General features: G+C 36.5%; 1 protein-coding gene across 1 annotated transcript in view; it reads right to left on the bottom strand.

Moving 5' to 3' along the window:
* Positions 1-4,401: 4,401 nt before the first annotated feature.
* Positions 4,402-22,207, bottom strand: part of SMOC2 (SPARC related modular calcium binding 2) — a 151,178-nt gene continuing 133,372 nt past the window's right edge. The window contains exons 10-13 of the mRNA XM_081328931.1: positions 14,792-14,894; positions 10,139-10,413; positions 7,630-7,673; positions 4,402-4,631 (exon numbers count right to left, since the gene is read on the bottom strand). Of these exons, the coding sequence (XP_081185057.1) occupies positions 4,608-4,631; positions 7,630-7,673; positions 10,139-10,413; positions 14,792-14,894 (446 nt within the window). The 3' untranslated portion in view covers positions 4,402-4,607. The remainder of the gene's footprint in view (positions 4,632-7,629; positions 7,674-10,138; positions 10,414-14,791; positions 14,895-22,207) is intronic.

Genomic DNA, 22,207 nt, shown 5'->3' with positions numbered 1-22,207 from the left:
AATGTTCTGGCATCATCAGAATAAGGGATACATTTTGTGTAAAAGGAACATTCGGCTGGCATAGTAACATGGATGACCTCTTAGAATTTCAGATTTTGCCAGGGAACAATCTCATTAAAAATAACTAAAATATATGAGCAGCCCTATTTTTACTATATCTGAATATCTCAGTAATACAATCACTTTGACCTCCCTGATTGGCTACTTGATGTCCTCATTGTTTTTTACATATTTTTTTTAAAGTGCCACTTCTGTAACCAACTGGGATTTTGAAGACCAGTGAAATAGCATACATGTAAAAGATAAGAAAGTTGATTTTATAAGATTCACCCTTTAAATCATTATTTTTTAAGAAGGAACAGGGGGAAAAAGAAACTGAGCAAGTATTTATGATTCTGTACAAATGATTTGCAGTAGCACTTTATTCATGAAAGCCCTTTAAGAAAAGTGTGGTATTTCAAAAGATCATGATGGCCATCTCAAGAGATTCCCCAGGCCATCTCTGCATATTCTCTCTCTCTCTCTCTCTCTCTCTCTCTCTCTCTCTCTCTCTCTCTCTCTCTCTCTCTCTCTCTCTCTCCCCCCCCCCCCCTCTCTCTCTCTCTCTCTCTCTCTCTCTCTCTCTCTCTCTCTCTCTCTCTCTCTCTCTCTCTCCCCCTCCCTCCCTCCCTCCCTCCCTCCCTCCCCTGCCAGAATTAACATTAAGGCAAAGCAGCAATTACTTTGTTTCACCACCAAGGAAACAAAGGAAAGATGAACCAAAAGGAAGGAATATAGATGTATTTATTAAATTCTACCAGTTATCAAAGTTTATCAGTGGTTTACAGTACAATTATTAAACCAATGTTAAAATCAGTATAAACAGCAATTAAAGACCTACCTATTTGAAAAAAAAATGAGTGAGCATCCTCACATTAATAAGAGTTCATTCCAAAAGCTGCAGGGAAAGGATCATCCCTAAATGGTTATGAAATTAATTTGCAAGAAGAAAGGATTAACATCCTCAGAAAGTCACAGGTGGAAGGAGAAGGGTTATGTGGAACACATTATTTGGGCAAATTGGGCTAAGCCATAGTAAGCCTTTAAAGGTAAGAAGCACCACTTCATATCTGAAAACAAACTGGCAACTAACATAGGACTTCCAGCACAGGTGGAGTGAAGTCACTTGAGTTTTCCCAAACAACAACTAGCTAAGATTTGGTTGAGTCCCACCAGCTTCTCTACTACTTATCTAACCACCTAACTTAAGATTTTGTAAAAATGCCAATTGCACAAGTAGCTTAGTAGTGCATGGCTGACTGTAATGAGTAATGAAGCAATAATAAGAAAATAGACATTTGTGTTCTCTTGGTTGTCCGGTAAGGCTTTATCTGGGTTGTTTACGTATTAGGAAATTTAAGAATATAGTTTTTATTTGTGGAAGGGAGAAGTCCAGGAAACAAGGAGGACCATAAGTCTCTCCACTTGGTAGTCCACAAAGTACCATTGAGTACTGGCTGGCAATGGTCCAAAAGCAGCATCCATTTATCTAAGCATTTCTTGGTATTTATTTAGGGAAGCCAGCATCACACAGATCAAAAACCCAGAAGGGCTTTTGACAGAGAAAGAAAATTAAGTTGTTCTGTTTGTTGAATGCCTTCCACATATGCTTTTGGTTAAGAAAAATGCAATAAGATATTGGGACAGTGAGTACAGTTTACATCAGTCATTTGCTGCAATCAGTCTAATGTTTCAGGCATCAACGAAGTTAACTTGTTTGCATTTAATGTTGAAGTAATTACTCCCTAATTACATCAATTTGTTTTCTTTAAAAAAAAATAAGCCAATGCAATAAACCTTTCACTCTCTACATTGAAGGATTTTTTTGACACCAGTTTTAATATAAGTTGCTCTAACTGCATAATATCCCAATGTAAATATGTCAGGTGCATTTCTAAATTGCCTTTGTCAAGGAGTAACCAGCACTAATCTGTCCTTCCTGGCAGACTATAAAGAGCCAAACATTTTTGGGAAATTCGAAGTTGAGTCATCTTGCCAGATTTAGATATCTTTATTTCTTCTAGCACAAGAAATCTGTCAGCAGTGTTCTTATGTTTTCTTCCTCTTGTTTGCTCATATATTTTAAAATTCATTTAACTTCATTCTGTCCTAGTGATATTTTAATTTCAGTGCAGCACATGCTGACAATCATGATAAGGCTAGAAAAATATTTATAATTGATTGAAATTTCATTCCTGACCAACTCTGATCACCCAGAACTGCCTAGCCAAAACTTGTGTACCCTTCGGGGCTTGGTAATTGAATACTAATGTATCTTTCTTTCCCTGGCTCTACAAAAATGCTTTGCTTTTGTTCTTATTTCCATTTGTACACTGTCTTTTAACTACATGGCTATATACAACTATAGGTACATTTTGAAATGTTGAAATGGATAATTCCTAAAGCAATTTGTGACAGAATAGAGTTATATCTCTGCTTGTTCTGTGTTAATCTGTGTCTCATATTAATCTAAATGCCACAATTCACACAACCATCTGCAACAAGTGCTACTAGGAACATGTGTGGTGTGAAATGTTACTATTTTTTGAGTTAATAGAAATCAAGTATTTGTTAGTCTCTAATACATATTAAGATTCACAATTGGTTACTTAGATGATTGTATCAAGTATTTGCCTATTCCATAAATTAGGTCTTGAATCTTTGTTGTTCATTAAAAAAAACAGGTATAATATTATGAGGAAACAGAATGTGCATCGACTGATCTGTTATGAATCAAGTAAATATATAAAGTTATATGTGAGCTGCAGACAATAAAAAACACTTCATAGTACACTATATATTTAATCTAAAAAGTTTAAATTCAAAGTTTAGCATTATTAAAAAAGTATCAAATTCTAAGTTAAAAAAGGTTTTTTTAAGACATAAACATTCCTATGCATATGGTTATCTCCTTATGCCCAAATGTCTGGATAAAAACTGATTTTATATTGCCTCAAATTGAATCTGAATAAAGCCATCCAGTCACACATTATTAGGCAATTTTAAATGCAGATATAAATACAATATAGAGACCAAATCAGAACACAATCACCAAAAGCTATTCTACATATTATCTAGCAAACTTCTGTAAATGAATTGAAAAGAATATTGGTCACTTTTAACAATCACAGCTATCCTCTTTACTTTTTTTAATATATACAATCAAGTTATTTTATCCATTTGGTCTGTCTAAAATCTCTCCAAAATCAAAAAGGTAAAGTTTTTTAAATGATTCTTTGTTCTTGTGGTATGAAGGACACATCTACAAATTCTTGTTCCTTTAAGGCATTATAGAAATGAACTGAAAAATCCTACCTCCAATAGATCGGAAGAAAAAGTATGAAAACTTGTAAGATCATCTCCCAGGTGGCAAGAAAGATGCCCCAAGGGAGAGCTTGGCCTAATTTCATCTCCTTACCATAACTGTACATAATTTGTCCAAGTTATAGGTTTTAACTTCATAAGACTTGGGGCTCCTAAGTTTCATATCTTAGCCTATCCATGCGTAAGAAGCAGCGAAGATGGACAAGCCTGTTTTACTTTCTTTGTCTCCTTACAATTACACTGAATGCTAAACAAATGTGTCCTTTTAGTGCTGTTCTGTGGCTTAACAGAATCAGCTCTGAGTGACAGAATGAACTTTCTTTCCCTTTACTGGCTGATTAAATCAGGAGTCTTGAAACTCGGCCCTTTTATGACTCATAGACTTCAACTCCCAGAATTCCTCAGCCAGCATGCCTGGCTGAGGAATTCTGGGAGTTGAAGTCCATGAGTCATAAAAGGGCTGAGTTTGAAGACCCCTGAATTAAACCATCCCAAAACAAAATGATAGAAACTAAAATAAACATATACTCCTGCCCTCTAGAAATTATAGGAAATACCAGAAGACAAATTTGTGGTGGGTTGTTTTTTTTTTACAAACTAGTGTGATTGCAGTCTAGCACTGTATCTTTGAGAAAAGATATTAATCTTTTCAATAAAAACACCCTAAACATTTCTAAAATCTCTGTTCTTAGATAAGGTGCATAAATCACCAACACTTTTTAATCTTTTCTGTGGCTTTAAGAACATGCAAGCTCAAGCATAGATTATGAAACTTTGTGAGCTCAGTAGACTTCAGATCAAACTGGTCAATAATTTTAATGGTTACATAAAAATAAGCAATTCTACTGAAAATTTGTGTGTGTGTGTGTGTGTATATAAAGGTATGTATGCGCACACAAATGCACACACACACACACACACATATACATACTATAAGGCTAGTTTCTACAAAACAGAACATTATTCTTTTCAGAACAGATTAAATGCAAACTTTTACATCTCCAAGACATATAGATTTCAGACAACAAAAAAAGACACATACATTGTATGTGGTAATTGTATAAAATAAGCTGTTACTACATTTTCACAGATTGTTTTTTAAAAAATGTCTGTTTAAATATCTCATTTCTACAAAGTGAATTTACATTTAAAGTACAAAGTGCAAATACTATGGTTGCTCTTTATTGACCTTTGGTGAGGGAGTCTCCCACATGTCCGGGAGATTTGCCTTGGATAGGAAGTGTTCAGCCTTGCTTCTTTGAGGATGGCTGCCAATAAAAATGTGAAAAATAGTATTTCATGTGTATGCTACTATAGTATACATGGCGATATTAAACTAAGGAAGAACAGTTTTAGTAATATTTTGAGATAGATATACTGTATTGCAATTAGAATAGAATATTCCATAGTTTTAAATGTATCACAATAGGATCTTGCAATGATCAGCTATCAATTATCAAAGGTTTGCATTGCAAACAATTACCTCTTTTTATCCTTTGTTTCAACAGCAAGCAATAAAGTTCTGAGGAGAGCAGATTTGCCTCTAGCTACTGTCATAACTGATAGAAAGTAAATCTGATGGGTGTGGAAAAACAGTTGCTTTGTTCTGAAGCTCTCCAGATTTTCTCTCTCTCTCTCTCTCTCTCTCTCTCTCTCTTACTTCCTCTCCCTCTCCCTCTCCCTCCCTCCCTCTTTCTTGCCTGCAGCTATGTGATTGATTCTCTTTGATTACATCTGCTGAGCCACTGGCAGAGAAGGCATGCTAAGAGTCCCATTTGCCAGGGAATTACATTTGGAGGGTTCCAGGAGGTTAGTCTTCTCTACTACAGTATCCATCTTGTGGAATCTCCTTCCCCTTCCCAGAAGTGAAATTAGCTCCACCCCTCTCAACTTTCTGCAAGTCCCTCAAAACCTGGCTATGGTATCTGACCTGCGGGAGGGGGGAGCAGGGGACTGGAGAAACTTTGCAATGGCTTCTTTACTGTGGTTAATATAATCCTCTCTTGTTTTTGTGCTTTTTAATAATTATTTTTAATAATATCAATACACTTTTTACAGGTTTATTTACTTTTTTCACAATGTACATATATTTTTGTGCATTTATTGTTTTTTTTTAAATTAAATATTGCAAACTGCCCAGAGTTACTTTCATATGTCACGGGCAGCTGTACAAGTATGATAAACAAAAAATGGATTAAGATTTGATTTTTAATATAGAAAGGAATATAAAAATCAAACCAGAGACTTTTCTTTTAGGTTTTATGGACAAGGAGCTTGAAAAAAAATCTGAAACTTTGTTGTTGTATACGTTGACTGCTCTGTGTGCAAAAATGGAAAGACACATTAATTCCCATAATGGAAGAGTAGCTGGAAAAATTGATGGAGCTAGAGACATGGACAGATTAACTGCTTTAATCAAAGAAAAGTGCATCCAATTTTTGTTTCTACTTGGAAACTGCTTCTAGATTTTGTGTTTCAGACAGAAAAAAAATGAAACTAACTTTGGGATTTACCAAATAGAAATGTTTGTTGTTACAGAAATAGCTAGTATATACTAACTAAGCAAAGTAAAAAGTTGAGCTTGCAATATTGCTTTTAATCTATTGTGCTAAAAAGAGTTGGAAGTTAATGTTTCTTTTCTCTTCACCTCACACTTCCCTCTTCTCCTTTTCCCTCTTCCTCACTTTTCTACTACCTTTATTGTTTACTTGTGGTTTATAGTTTGATAAGCTTAATTAAAATCATATTTAAAAATAAATATGATAAATAACCACATAAACAAATTTCCTTCCATAAGAACAAATTCCATCTATAAATGCAATTTTCAGCTCATAACTGGGGCTGAAATCAGACTGACATATATCCTCTAGAGACCTTTATAACCTCCATATAGACCTCTATAATTGCAACCCTATCACTTTCTCAAGATCTAGGCTAGGCCTCTTAAGAAGTGGGGAAACCAGTGCCTCTTTCAGAACTCCTGGAACCTCTTCCTTCATTTTTGATTACTGTCTGGATTCAACTCTTAATTCTTTTATGGACACTTTAATCAGCTAAGTAAGTGAGACTGCACATGTAGTTGAGCTAAGATCACTTCCCCGAGATTCACAGGTTTACAGAGCTTACAGAAAACATAATAAGACATCACCTCTGCAATCTCAGAGAAAAGAAAAGAAAAGAAAAGAAAAGAAAAGAAAAGAAAAGAAAAGAAAAGAAAAGAAAAGAAAAGAAAAGAAAAGAAAAGAAAAATGTCTTTCTCTGGTCAATTATATTTTAGCCTAGTCCTTTTTCATAAATGCTAGTTTACCAAATGAAGGCCATTCAAAACCATGACTTATCACCTGCAATCTGAAAGCATTGTAGACCACAATACTATTGCTCCAATTTACCACTTCACTGTTCATAATGTGTGTATTGAGTCTTAGATCATTTATGTCCCATTCCCTAATGGAAACAGAGCTGATTGTTGTCTTTAAGGTAAGTAGCTCCTTTTTAAATGTTTTTTTGTGAGGCAGATTCAATTCTAGAGCCTTCCTTTCAAGCCAGGCTCTCCTCATGAAAGCCCCTTTTGGCATCTGTGAGGACCCTTTATGGCCTCCCATTGCTGTAGCAGTTAACTCCCAACAGATGGTTTGTACAGCATGGGCCATTTCAAGGCTATCACTTCACAGGACGAGCTTTTAAAATAATTGCAAATGAGTCAGCAGAAATATTGGATCAAATAATTCTTTAAGAAAAAGAGAGAAAAGATAGCACTATTGCACTATATCCTTTACATGTTATCAGATGACTGGAAAGCTGGAGGAGGCCAGAGAGGAGAAAAATAAAGCCAAGATTGGATTTGAATGAAGAGTAAGTCACATGCGCATAGCCACAACAATTACATAATCAAAATAAATGGTTGGAACAGTTCTAAGAGTCAGGGTTTCCAGGCCATCTTGCTCAAAATGTAAGAGATTTTTAGGGAATTAAATCACTGAGTGATGTAGAAAGGAGGGCTTTGGACCTCTGTGAGATTCTTCCAAAGGTGTAAAAAACAACAACCCTTCACTAAATTCTCACTGGTTTAGAGAGAATAAATGTCAAGAAAGTGGCAGAAAATGAGAATCATATAACCTGGTAGCTAGTTTCTCTCCTTGCAGAGGTGACTTTGGTAGCTACTTTGTGAATGCTTTCACACTTCAGTGTGGTTGCCCAACCAGGCAAATTCCAAATGCTATCAAGAGAATGGAAAAGTTATTTTCTCCCCTCCCTTCCTATATTTACCTGCCTGTTAGAAGGAGTACTTGCAGCATGTCTTCTGGGAATTGCTGAGGAGCGAAAGAGACAGGAAGTTATTTGAGAGTAAGCAGGATTCTACGGAACAATTTAAACAGACTTTAAATCTTTCAGATGTTCATTTCAGTTATTCCTTAGCAACAGAACAAGATGCTTCGCTTGTGGGTCCTGATCATAGAGCAATTCTTCCACTTAGCCACCAAAACCTCAGGCTGAAACTAGACTGGAGATTCAGCTAGCCCAATTACAATATTTATACCCAGGCAAGAGTAGAGAGGCTAGAAGTGGTTTATCTGCACAATAATAAACTGTGGAGGGATTGTGTTTATTCACTTTATAATTTTTAAATTAAAATGTGTCAGGGTGCTCACATTTTCAAGAGTAAAAACCATGATGCATAATTTGTAGGACTGTATATATTTATCTATATTAATCTATAATTCAATTTCCCAACATTTTCATATAAAAATTACACTCACTCACTCACTCACTCACTCACATATGAACATAAGATTTAGAAGGACTTCTCTGTAATGAAGTAGCTTTCAGTAATTCCAAACACATTCTTTTTCCAGTTGTGCCTTTGCATATTTGCACAAAGATTTCTAAGTCAAGACAAATTAATGATCAACAAGCAATAGATCCCTCTATCATTCAGGAAATGGAGGGGAATAGTCTTTTTTCCCAACCTTATCTTTCCTCTTACTATCCCAAAAGATGAAGCATGAAAGAAACCTCAGGTGCTATCAAAAGAATCTGATTTTCTAATCCCATTTCTATGTCTATTTTTTCCTGCTTTCTGCAGTTCTCCAGCTGTCCCCTCTCCCTCATGTTCTGAAGTCAGGGCTGTGGTAGCTGGACTTAAAAAAAAACCAACCCTAGGCAACCAATCAATGTAAGCATAAGGTCAGAGTCCTCTGTATCTCCTTGCATGCACATGCATTTGTGTGTATACACACATACATACATATTTGCAAAAAAGACATACTCTCAGAAATTATGCTAAGCCTCAATTCTTTTCTGCTTTCAGGCAAAACATCCCACTTCATTCACACTTTTTGTAAGCTATATTAATAATAATTCAGGAAGGTGTCTAAGGTAAGATAAAAAAAAACCAAGATGGGAGTCATGGCAATGTGATTGAAGCTTTGTTTATTTTGTATATGTATTATAATAATTTTATCCACTTTATGGAATTCTAAAGGTTTCTATTTCTTTTAATTAATAACTAACAGTTAAATTTCATGGCACACCTTTAATTTTTAGTAAGGTACTTTCTCCCAGGCTAAATAGTGTCTAATAGGAATAGCATATTTTGTACATGCTCTTTTTCTGAATGCCAGTTGACATTTCTTGCCAGAACATTCTGCCTTTAAACTTTTGCTCATTTCCAAAATTTATTTTGCTTTTTATTGTTTTTGCAAGATCGCGTGATTCACAGAGAGACGGACACAAGAGCTGGGTAATGATGTGTTTATTCGGGAACAGAATGAATCTGGAGCAAAGGGGATGCCTGGCGTCTATTTATACCTCCCCAGGTGAATCACAACCAATCGATTCAAACCTGGGCTTCCCACCAGTGCAGGTGGCCAATATATTTAAACCCTGGCTTCCCGCCAGGGCTGACCATGCCTGGGGCTGTCAACAGCTTTAGCCATTCAGGCTTTTCCCACCTAAACGGTTATAGCCCGAAGCTGTCCAGCCTCCTGCTGTGCTGTTCATTGTGTATGCTGAGTGGCATACACTGCAGTTTTAATGTCTGTCTTTAAGTGTCTGTCTTCTTCAAGTGTTGTGATGATAAATGCCATTTTATATACAGTTCAAAAAGCACAATTCACACACAAGAGGAAGCTATTAGCTAGACTGGGGGGGACATCCTTTTGCAGAAATACAACAATGTTTAACCTTTTTTTCAAGTTACTGGAAAGATCCCAAACAATTCAGTAAGAACTGAGCTGATTATTGAAAGTGGGAATAAAAGCTGGGGATGACATGGGGGTGAAATAGAGGCAGTACCAGGGTGTCATCCCTCAAAGGAGCTGAATTAACAACCATCCTAAACCTGGGCCACAAATAACTTGTTAAGGAATAGAAGAAAGCAAATTCCACATTGATGTTGCCCACTCATCTTATTCAGTAGCAGTTAAATCTTTGTTTTTCAACTCTGCAAAGTGTGGGTTTCAACTCACTGGCTAGGGTAGGGGTAGGCAACCTTGGCTCTTTTATGACTCATAGACTTCAACTCCCAGAAATCCTGAGCCAGCCACACTGAGGGGAAAGAGAGAGGTTTCCAAGCTGAGCCATGCTGGCTCAGGAATTCTGGGAGTTGAAGTCCACGAGTCATAAAAGAGCCAAGGTTGCCTACCCCTGGGCTAGGGAATACTGGCTGGGTAGGGAATTCTGGGAGTTGAACTCCAAACATCTTAAAGTTGCCAAAATTTAAAAAACAACAACATTGCGCTACACAGTTCAAGAGCTAGAAAGAAATTCTACTTACCATGGCGTTTCTTTGTGTCTGCTTTATTTTCTTCTTTTGTTACACCTAGACAACCCATTAGTTCTGGAACTGTCAAAGATTTGTCATTGTTCACATCACAGTATTCCACAAACTTTTTCACACATTTTTTGGGCTTGGATTTTTTTCTCAGGAATTTCTTAAAAGGTTTGATTTCTTTTTTGCCAATGTCGCCACTGGCATTTTTATCCAGTTGCTTAAAATACCAATGAACAACTCTTTCCTCCAGGGTATGGTTTGGATCTGGTTCTGAAAGCCTACAAAAGAAGGAGTTCATTAATTGGTTAAATGACAGAAAGTGCATAGTAACATTTTGGAAAGCAGAATTGAGGACAAAACTGAATTTAATTTGATTTTGTATTTAAATTCAGTTCAATTAATATAACTTTGTGTGTGGACATATGTGTGTGCTTCAGGTCAGGGTTAACTCCTGGTGACTGCCTAGACAAGTTCCTGCACTTTTCTTGGCACAGTTTTGGGAAAGTGATTTGTAGATCACAACCTACTTCTTGGTAAGCTAGAAAAAAGTGGGATAGGCAGCATCACCACCAGATGAATTTGTAACTGGCTGTCAAACTGTACTCAATGAGTAATCCTTAATGGTACTACATCTACATGGAGGGAAGTAAGCAGTGGGGTACCACAAGGTTCTGTCTTAAGCCCAGTACTCTTCAATATCTTCATAAACAAGAGATGAGGGAATAGAAGGGGAACTCATCAAATTTGCAGATGATACTAAGCTGCCAGAAATAGGCAGCACCCTAAATGATAGGCTCAAGATCCAGAAGGATCTTGACAGACTTGAATACTGGGCCCTATCAAACAAAATGAAATTCAACATAGAGAAAAGTAAAATCTTACACTAAGGCACGAAAAACCAAAAGTACACATACAGATTAGGTGAAACCTGGTTTAATAGCAGAAACTGTGAGAGGGATCTTGGACTCCTAGTGGACAACCAATTAAATATGAGCCAGCAGTGTGCAGCAGCAGCCAAAAAAGCCAATGCAATGCTATGTTGCATTAACAGAGGGATTGAATCAAGATCACATGAGGTATTAATACTGTTCTATAAAGACTTAGTAGGGCCACACCTAAAATACTGCATCCAGTTTTGATCACCACACACTATAAAAAAGATGTTGAAACTCTAGAGAGATTGCAGAGAAGATCAACTAAGATTATTAGGGGCTTGGAGGCTAAAACATATTGGCTTGGAGGCTAAAACATATCAAGAACAGTTGCAAGAACTGGACATGGCTAGTCTAGTCAAGCGATAGCAGTGTTCCAATATTTGAGGGGGGTCACAGAGAGGAAGGGGGCAACCTATTTTCCAAAGCACCCAAAAGCCAGACAAGGAACAATGGATGGACACTGATCAAGGAGAGATTCAGCCTAGAAATAAGGAGAAATTTTCTGACAATGAGAACAATTAACCAATGGAACAGCTTGCCTTCAGAAGTTGTAGGTGCTTCATCACTGGAGGCTTTCAAGAAGAGACTGTCACTTGTCAGAAATGGTATAGGTATGGTCTCCTGCTTGAGCAGGGGGTTCAACTAGACGGCCTACAAGGTCTCTTCCAACTCTGTTATTCTGTTATTCTGTCATTGCCTCCTTCCTGGGACTGAGAAAGAGGGACCAGCTCAAGGTCATTGAGATGGTTTTATTCCTAAGATGGGACTGGAATTAATGCTCTCCTGGTTTCTAGCCTGGTACCTAAACTTCTATCCTAAACTAGCTCTCTAATTAAACATGACTGCTCATATTTTAAACATTTTTTTATTTTGGTCAATTCAAAACAATACTTTTATCATAGCTTCTGGCGGTCTCAGGGTCACCCACAGCTTTGGTGAGAGGGGAATGACCTGGAGCCTCAATTACTGTGGGTCGAGTTTCAGTGTTTAAGAGCTACACTACATTCCTCTTCGTTACTTTCTCATGCCAAGGGGTAATACATGCTAGAATATGCACAACAATCCTGAAACACTGCACATTGCATAGGAAAATAAATAAACTGTCGATAAACGTCTTTGCAGATGAGGTTGTCCACCATTTGTCTTCTCTCCAATAAACTCTTGAGTGACTGACATGGAGAAAAGATGGAAAATCTCAAGTTAATTCTTCTTCAAAATATTTTAAAAGGTTATTGTTTGCTTTTTTATATATACCTACACTTCAGTTCTACATAGTTTTATTATTATATTCGGTAGGACTAATTCTAGAATACATAACATTTAATGTTATTAAAGCAAACAAGTTATCACATGTATCAGTACATCTAATTTCCATATTATAGGCATGTTATGAATAAAAAATATTTTCATTATCTCTGCTTTTTTAGATCGCATTTGCCAGTCACTGTGACCTATGTCTCAATTCTGTTTTTTTTAAGTCCAAAACACAAATGTACTGTACTGTAAATATGTAGGTGAATTGTGGATTTTAAATTCATTTGGTTTCAAAAGATTTTCATTGGGAAATGAGAGTTTGAATTCAAGTTAAATAAGCCAGTTTTGTGGGATCTTTGGTGCTAAAATATTTCTTCTCTTTCCGTTCCTTCTTAAATCAAATTTAGGTTTTTTAAACAGTGAAAGACAAACTGTATTAACACAAAAACATACAGTATAGTAGTGGTTATACAATGAAAGAAAAGCTTGAGTATATTACAGTGATTCAAATAAACTAATAAAAATATTAAGAACCTAATAATAAAAACAAAAAAGATCTACATAATATCAATTTAATATCAGTATGGAAACAGTTGTCTTTAAGTTTGCTATTAAATCAAAACCAAATAAAAAGAGATTGCTCCATCTCCCATCCATTTTTGAATATAAAGACTTTTCAAAGATAGATAGTGTAAGAAACTTATGTTATATCTTGAATCTTTTCCTTAATATCAGGGGGCTGTTTATTTCTTATTGCTTAAGATTATCATAAAACTTTTCATAAAAGGGCAAAATCCATAGTAAAGTTTAACATCACATTTACATCTTTAAATGTTACAGCTTTTTGACAACATATTTTAATATCTGTTATGATTTGAAATCAAAACAAAACTATGGCTGGACAAAACCAATTCATATTCCTTATTAAAAATTGTTAGTAAAATTTCTAATAATGCCAGCACAAAAATATGACTTGTAATTTTTTAAAAAAATGTCTTTGAAGAAAATAATATTTTTGGTCAATTGACTTCATTTTTAAATTGTGAGGCACATGTTTTACATTTCTTAAATCCTGGACACATTGATTTTCAAGACTGAATATTTCACTTCTGCATTCCACAGTTTTTATATATAAACAATACTGACCTTTATTCTATTTTTCATTCCAAATGAAATTGAATTGTTCATTTCACTTTGTCCATTGTATATCTTAAGGTTCTTAAGATGGCAGGTATTAATGGGGCTACTAAGACATCTGGAGTGTACTGTTTTGTCAATAATCCATTTCTCTCTCTCTCTATTTCCCCACCATAATCTATTAGGATTCCCAATGGTTTACAAAAAAATAATCTAAAAACAGAATTAAAACTGAAATAATACCACAAATCCAAATCTATAATAAAAGAACAGATGACATCTCCTCACTTCTCCCTAAACTCAGTTTTACCAGTCTCCAGAAGGCCTTCAACTTACTCAGCCTCAAGAAGGGCTGCATAGGGCTGCAACATAAATGCATATCCCTTCATGTAAAAAGATTTAAGTTTGGTTTTTCTCTAGCCGCCCTTTTTTCAGCAACTTAACTTTTAAAAGTGTTATTTGACAGTTGGCAGGCAGCAAGTTAAATGCAGATTTAATCTTATTTAAAACTTAAACTCATAATTAATTATGTCAGTGAGTTTGTTTTAAGCTGATGAATTCTGGATCTTACATAGATATCCTAGCCAACCTTATATAAAACACACAGAGATGTACTAGTAGATCCAAATTTGTCTTCTTACCCACCATTCCTCCAGAGTAGAGTCTGGAATCTTTAATTTCCACAGTCCTATGGCCCAGGTCCAACTAAGTGTACTTCCCATTCAATCTGGTCAAACTGAGTTAGTCACAAGCAGATTAAGTTGCTTTGCTTTCAAAGCATTTTAGTTATAAGTAATTTTAATTGGAACTGTGTTTGTGCTAAATTTTATTTTTACTGCTGACATTTCTACGTCCCTCTATTCCAAACAGTTTTGAATGTTATACAACAACAGCAGAATAAAAACAGCAGGGGAAAAAACCCAAAATAATGTAAACCATACAAGATCTGATACTTTATATTCCAGTTTGCTGCATCAAAAAGAAATAATATCCAATAATGATTGCTTTGTGCTTATAGGGACCAAATTCGTACTATTATTTTATTTGTCATAGATGAAATGTAGGTACTAAAAACAACAAAAACGTGAAATGTTATTGTGTAAAATACAGTTCTTATTTTTAAATGATTTATTTAATTCTTTAATTTCTGTTACTGCAGCCACTTCAGATGGACTATCGGTGAATGTTCAAAAGATAGAGAGGCCTTTAATCAGCAAGGAAATGCTGATAAACACCACAGAAGTAAAAATAGTTTCTCTGGCAGCAAAATCCTGCATAGGTTTTGCAAAAAGGAGGAAATGTCCACCCCTTTGTGGAAACAACCACCCACCTGCTGGAAGACACTGCAGGATCAGAGACAGCATGGACCATATCTGTGGAAAGTGCATCTAGAACACTGGTCAGAAATTCATTCTTTTTGGCACCAGGACAACCTAAAATGGGGAAAAATATCTCTTTTATTGTTTGCATTATTTTAGTTTGCTTTATTGAAGAGCTGCAATTGAGCTGGAGAAGGGGTATCGTGGCATTGCATTTCGGGATTGCTCAGAATCTGTTCCTGGGTGAATCATCTCTTCTATCATTTTCGATAGAACAGAGAAAAAGTTCATAATTTTGCAAAATGCAGCTGCTCAGGTTATTGAAATTACAATGTTGCCAAAGATAACTTTTACTGAGTCTAACAGAAATTTGATATAATTTCATACGTTGGTATTATGGTTTTGATGACACCAAAAAGACATATTTTGTGTAATCTCAACCCAATCTCCATCAAATGGAATCTTTGTAGTCTGTTTGCTCAAGAATTCTATCTGCCCCTTTTTAATCCTAGAGAAGTTTGTCCTTTAAATGCTTCAGTCTATAGAAAACATTTGGAATTTCTCTCGATTTTTTATTTGGTGCTAGTTTTTCAGTTAGCTCTTCCCTTGTCATTGCTATCCAGTTTTGGTTCTTACCACCATCACTGTCACCATCCCTTTTCCTTTTACCTTACCCGCATCTCCATCCTTTTGTTTCCTTCCCTTTGAATTTTGCTGCTAAAAGGAGAAAGTATCTCTATGTTTCTGTGTGTGAGAGAGATTTGTGAGAGTATGTGGTTAGAATATGCACATGGAGAATTAGCTAAATTTATAAAAGAAATATTGTATTTCAATACTTAATTAGAAGTCAATAATTTCACCACTATAAATCCATTTCTTCTTCTGTTCTTTTTTTTAGTGTGGCTTTTAACTGGCATTTACATACTTATAAATGCAAATAGGGGTGTGTGTTTGTGTATGGGTTAGTAAAACAAATGTTTATTGGCTGGAAGAGAAATCTAGATAGGTTTTAGTTGTGTAGGATTGTGTGTTTCTCTTAAATTCAGGACTATCTTCTTTTCAAGTAAATGTGATATTTTTAAAAACCTATTAGGGTTTCAAAAAGTAGAAATAATTATAAAATAACTTACAATAAATTATTTTACCAATAATAAAGCCTCTCTATAAACCTACATACTGAAAACCATACAACAGCTAAAACCAACAAGCAGGAAAATTGAACAGAAGGCAGCATAGAGTTAATCAAAAGTTCACATAGCTTTGGGCAGATGCATACATGCCATTATATCTTCAGATTATTGCCAAAGGCAAAGTCTTTAAAGCATAAATATTTCAAACGGTCTGACTGCTGGCTTACAGCAATAAATTGCAGTATATTGCTTATTTACTGAAGTATGTCTTGGCACCATTTAGGATAGGGCCAAGAAGATGTTAATGTTTTGGTAAAAGGTAACTTTGGGAAAACTCTGGTGAAGGACACTCCCCTACCACCTACCAAGGTTGTAGGATCTGGGAGAGCCAACCAGGTGCATTCAGATGGGAGCGAGGGGATCAAAAAGCTGAGTGCACTCTGACATTTTATTTTTGAAAGCAGGCCCATCTAAGAATTACAAATGGTTGAGTTACAGTAGAGCTCTCCAAATCTATCACTAAGATATCTGAACAGACAGTATGTCTGACGCCGAATGTTCCCTCTCTCTACAATAGAAACTTGGCACTGCCAGGGGTGGGGTAAAAGTTTCCTGGCAAATCAGGTGGAGATAGTCAGTTCTGCCAAACTCTCTAGGGACAGGATTGGACTGGAGCTGAAACAACACAAGCCACTGCTTGCCTCACTGAGCCTAATCCATAGCGCTCCCCACCAGATTCTCATTAATCTTTCTTGCAGCTCATGTAGTAGATAACCTGTAAAATATAGTTTAAACTTTTCTCAGCTTTTGTGGGTTTGATACTCAAGGCATATCCTACTGATATCTGTTGTACCTCTTCTGACAGCAAAATTGCCAGTCTTTTCCATATAGACAGGATCTATTTAGTCTTCACAATCGTTTACTGAAAATTCATGTACGGTAATTAGGGAATTACTATTTTGTACTAGAGTGCTGCAGTAAGTAAAGCAAATTCCTAACTTATTCAAAAAGCTTATTATCCAAACCTTTTATGTCCTTCTCACCTACATTTCTTATGTTTCTCCATAGGGATCCAAATAATGCTATGCTTTCCCAATCTTACTATACATATATTGGCAAGGATATAATATATTTATACCTGAACTTAGTCAAAAGGCTGGGAAGTGTTTCTAAAGTGTGGAGAGCTGGGGGTTAAATTTCTGCCTAGAATAAACCTAGTATTTTCTCTTCCTTTGTATTTTCTCAGCTGACAGTATTTCTTTAATCCCATACCTGTGACTCTTGATTAGATTATTGTATAACCTAGTGAATTTAAATTGGACAATTCTAATTCCTAATCATGTCATACTAGGATATATTCAGAAAATGAAATATGAAAGAACTAAATGTTTCTGAGGTTTAGAAACTTTCCCTACCCCATCTATAGAATTAAAAAACAAACAAACCTAACAACAGAGAGTAGCATCCTTATCACCACCATCATCTTCCTTATGGTTTGGAGATTTTACTGGTCTTACCACCCATACAGCTTTGCCAAATTTGCATTATTAATATTTACTTTAAAATATGTCTGTATCATAAAAGTTATGGTAAGATGTGGCAGTGGAAACAAGGTTTTATGTTGAAAGTGTACTTATTCTATTATTCATCTCCAGGCAAAGGAATCAAGGTTCATAGTACTTTTAGACAAAAGAATGCTTAATTTGTATAAATTGGAATTAGATAACACACAATTCTCAGCAACTCAGTTGGGTCTGAAGTATCTGTGAGAGCTTCTCAGTATAAGGCTCTTGATGATCCCTCCAATATTCAAGATCACAGGATGGTTCAACTATTACTGAAGGAACTTGCACAGAAGTTGCATTGGCTGCCTTTCTGAAGAGAATAAATATAGTTTCTGCAAAGGTAAGTATTGTCTCACTAATTTTCTACACCTTTTGGAGGGCATAAAAAATAAATATTATATATTTGGACTCCTGGAAAGCCTTTGAGAAAATCCTACACTAAAGCTTGGGAGTAACCATTTTCCCATTTGCAGGAACATGACTCTCATTGGCTCCTGAGCTAAGACGGTCTCTCCTGTTCAGTGGTCATAGTGTTTTGTCAGCTTTCGTTTCCTTCTTTCCTTAAAAAAAAGTGCCTTTGAATCACCTTCCCATAAACAACAACCTCCCACGGAAGGCAAAGGAATCACTAGGTGAGCAAAATTATGGGAAAGTGATGACCAAGTGCTACTCTTTGAGCTCTCTTATCAAATAGCTGAAAAGAAAGAGTGACCCATTCCAGTTATTGTTTAACAACAGTAAAGATTATAGGCTGGCTTCAAGCCACTTCTGTCATACTGGGGTGTGGAAATGATGGCATTCTGAAAGTGCCCAAAAAGAGCTTGCAACATAGGCATTGGAAAATTTAAAGTTTGGATCAGTCCTGTCATGATAGAATTGCTGGCATTCCACTTTATACAATCACTTGTTCAAAAGTGTAGAAAGCATTTTCTGAATTGTCGATTACAGCCCTGGAACCTTACGCAAGTCAGCACAGTATAGAATTTCCATCTTATGGAGCTAAAGAATGATAAGGTGTGATAAATATTACAGAGCATTAGCGACTTGGCTCCTTGTTTCTATTCCACAGAAGGAGTTATATTCAATTTTCTTCAATTAGCAATGATAAAGGAGAATATTTGTAGCTCAGGGTTGACACCAGGAATCCTTGGTGCTCTCTGAGCTTGCTTGTTTTGTTGCAGACATGTCATTACACAAACTAGGTAACAATATTGGTGCTAGCGCTGTCTAGCACTGATGATGTTATCTAGTTTGGGTAATGAAACATCTGCAATAAAATAAGCAAGCTCAGAGAGCACCAAGGACTCCTCCATTATACTTCAGTTTGTCATGTCACAATTGAACAAGCTTGAAGTTCATCTGAAAGAAACCAAAGCGGTGGTTTTGGATTCTTTTCACTGCTTGTCTATCCTACAGTCATATATGCATAATGAACACTGATAGTGAGATTTATGTTAGACAATTTATGTTGGAGAATTAAAGGCCTGGAGACTAAAACTTATGAAGAAAGGTTGCAGGATTTGGGTTTGGCTAGTTTAGAGAAAAGAAGGAGGGGGTGGGGGAGTGGGGGGACATGATAGCAGTTTTCCAGTATTTGAAAGGCTGCCAAAAAGAGAAGGGGGTCAGTTTATTTTCCAAAGCACCAGAGGGCAGGACAAGAAACAATGGATGGAAACTAATCAACGAAAGAAGCAACCCAAAATTAAAGAGAAACTTCCTAACAGTGAGGACAATTAACTAGTGGAACAGTTTGCCTTCAGATGTTGTGGGTGCTTAATCACTGGAGGTCTTTAAGAAGAGACTGGACAGTCACTTGTCTGTGGTGCTATAGGATCTCCTGCTTGAGCAGGGGGCTGGATTAGAAGACTTCCAAGGTCCCTTCCAGCTCTACTCTGATTCTGAAGTGAATTTTAAAAAAAAACCTGATTTAAATAATGGGAATTAAAGGAGAAAAAGAGGAGAGAATCCATAAACAAATGTGGGTTAGACAGCATCACCACCAGATGGATTCATAGCTGGCTGGCCGACCATACTCAGCATGTGGTCCTCAATGGAACTGCATCTACATGGAGGGAAGTGTGTAGTGGGGTGCCCCAGGGCTCTGTTCTAGGCTCAGTGCTCTTCAACATCTTCATCAACGATTTGGACGAGGGGATAAATGGAGAAATTTGCAGATGACACCAAGCTGGCAGAAATATCCAACACCCCAGAAGACAGGCTTAAGATACAGGGGGATCTGGACAGACTTGAACACTGGGCGCTATGTAACAAAATGAAATTCAATGGTGAAAAAAGTAAGGTTCTACATTTAGGCAAGAAAAACCAAATGTACAGGTATAGTATAGGGCAGGGTTAGGCAACCTCGGCTCTTTTATGACTCATGGACTTCAACTCACAGAATTCCTGAGTCAGCTGACTCAGGAATTCTGTGAGTTGAAGTCCATGAGTCATAAAAAGCCGAGGTTGCCTACCCCTGGTATAGGGGGTACAGTACCTTGCTCAATAGTAGTAACTGTGAGAGGGATCTTGGAGTCCTAGTGGACAATCACTTCAATATGAGCCAACAGTGTGCTGCAGCTGCCAAAAAGCCAACACAGTGCTAGGCTGCATTAACAGAGGAATAGAATCAAGATCACGTGAAGTATTAATACCACTTTACAATGCCTTGGTAAGCCCACACGTGGAATACTGCATCCAATTTTGGTCACCACGATGTAAAAAGATGTTGAGACTCTAGAAAGAGTACAGGGAAGAGCAACCAAGATGATTAGGGGACTGGAGGCTAAAACATATAAGGAACGGCTGCTGGGATTGGGTATGTCTAGTTTAATGAAGAGAAGGGTGAGGGGTGACATGATAGCAGTGTTCCAATATCTCAGGGGCTGCCACAAAGAAGAGGGAGTCAAGCTATTCTCCAAAGCACCCGAAGGCAGGACAAGAAGCAATGAAGGGAAACTAATCAAGGAGAGAAGCAACCTAGAACTAAGGAGAAACTTCCTGATAGTTACAACAATTAACCAGTGGAACAACCTGCCTCCAGAAGCTGTGAATGTTCCAACACTGGAAGTTTTTAAGAGACTGGACAGCTATTTGTCTGAAATGGTATAGGGTTTCCTGCCTGAGCAGGGGTTTGGACTAGATGACCTCCAAGGTCCCTTGCAACATTATTATTATTATTATTATTATTATTATTATTATTATTATTATTATTATTATTATTATTATTATTATTATTATTATTTAGAACAATAAATGATGAATTGCAGGTAGTAGATCCTCTGAGCATAATTCAGCAAATGATTTTTATTTAGGGTCATATCTATCAACCACCTGTGACATTTTTGCTTTGAATGTCCCAGACTGAGCTCAATAGGTTGTTCTACAGTTACTTTCATTTTTAAGCATTAATGATTATTTTCCCATTCTTCAAACAAGTTCTTGTAATGGCAAATTTGGATGGTTGATTACCTATTGCTCTAGAATAAAAATGGGGCCAACAAAATTTAAAACAGTGCTTTCTATATATTTGGAGAACTCCCCGGGGGCAAAATAGTATATTAATTCATTGCATTTCTTTTTTTAAAAAAAAATATTGATTTAAAGAACTCCACAATAAATAATCTGGAGAAAAATGTATGAAGCAGGGAAGGTTTAATGCATGCATAAAAAAAATATACAACCCAACACCACCAAATTCTTTCCCTCTCCTGTACAGGAATATGTTGCATAGGAGGAAAAGAAAAAGGATACTGTATGTTTTCTCTTTTCCAACCTTCAGAGCTTCCTCATAAAAAAAATGATGAAATGCTCACTGACAGGCCCAAACCTGAATTCCCTTTGACATGTTAACACTTTATTGTTATAATACAATGAGAAACAACAACTTTGTGTCAATCAACCCATTTTTTTATATATTCAGGTATGGTCTGCTTTGACTAATATGGATCTCAAGCAGAGTTTTCCCATCACTTGAAATCTTAACACGTGAAATAACCCAATTTTAACACAACAGATGAAGCAGAAGATGCTTGAAACTTTTGTGGTTTTGTGGTGATTGTATTTAGCTTCTCTTGTAGTGAGTTGTATTTGGGGGTTTGCATTTTGTTCGCATTCCTGGGGGTTGTGCATTCTAAGGTGTCTGTCAGGTCTTGTCTAATCACAAGACCCATCACAAGACCCACCATCAGACCCTCACTTGACACACACACACACCTGACCTATCACAAGACCAATCACAAGGCCCTAACCTGATGGGACCCTCATCTGATCTGACCTCACCATCACAAGATCTACTGACTACACGAAGCCCTTATAAACAGAAGAACACTGATATTGACATTCCCTAAAAGCTCCACTGAAGAAATTACATAGCCTGGTAACAAAGCATTTGGAAACCCAAACCTGCAAGCTCAGAGAACAAAACTTCATCCTCCCATTTCCTCTTTTTCTACCAAGAGAGAGTGACACCCAAATCCCCCAAGATTTCTAGAACTCTTATTCATATCCGTGTAGATTGGTGTGGAAGAGACAATTTTTCTATAAATGCCATAGTCATTCAAGGGGAGAAGCCTTTATTTATTTTATTTATTTATTTTAATTCCATTTATATCCCGCCCTTCTCCGAAGACTCAGGGCGGCTTACAAGCTTAGCAGTAGCCTTCATTCTATGTATATGCCTGCTTATTAGGGCTTTCATACACCCCCCAAGCGGCATTATTACAAAGTCAGCTTA

Source organism: Vipera berus (genome assembly GCF_964194415.1).
Source record: "Vipera berus genome assembly, chromosome: 1".
Taxonomy (NCBI): Eukaryota; Metazoa; Chordata; class Lepidosauria; order Squamata; family Viperidae; genus Vipera; species Vipera berus.
This window is presented reverse-complemented; position numbering and strand designations above follow the sequence as displayed.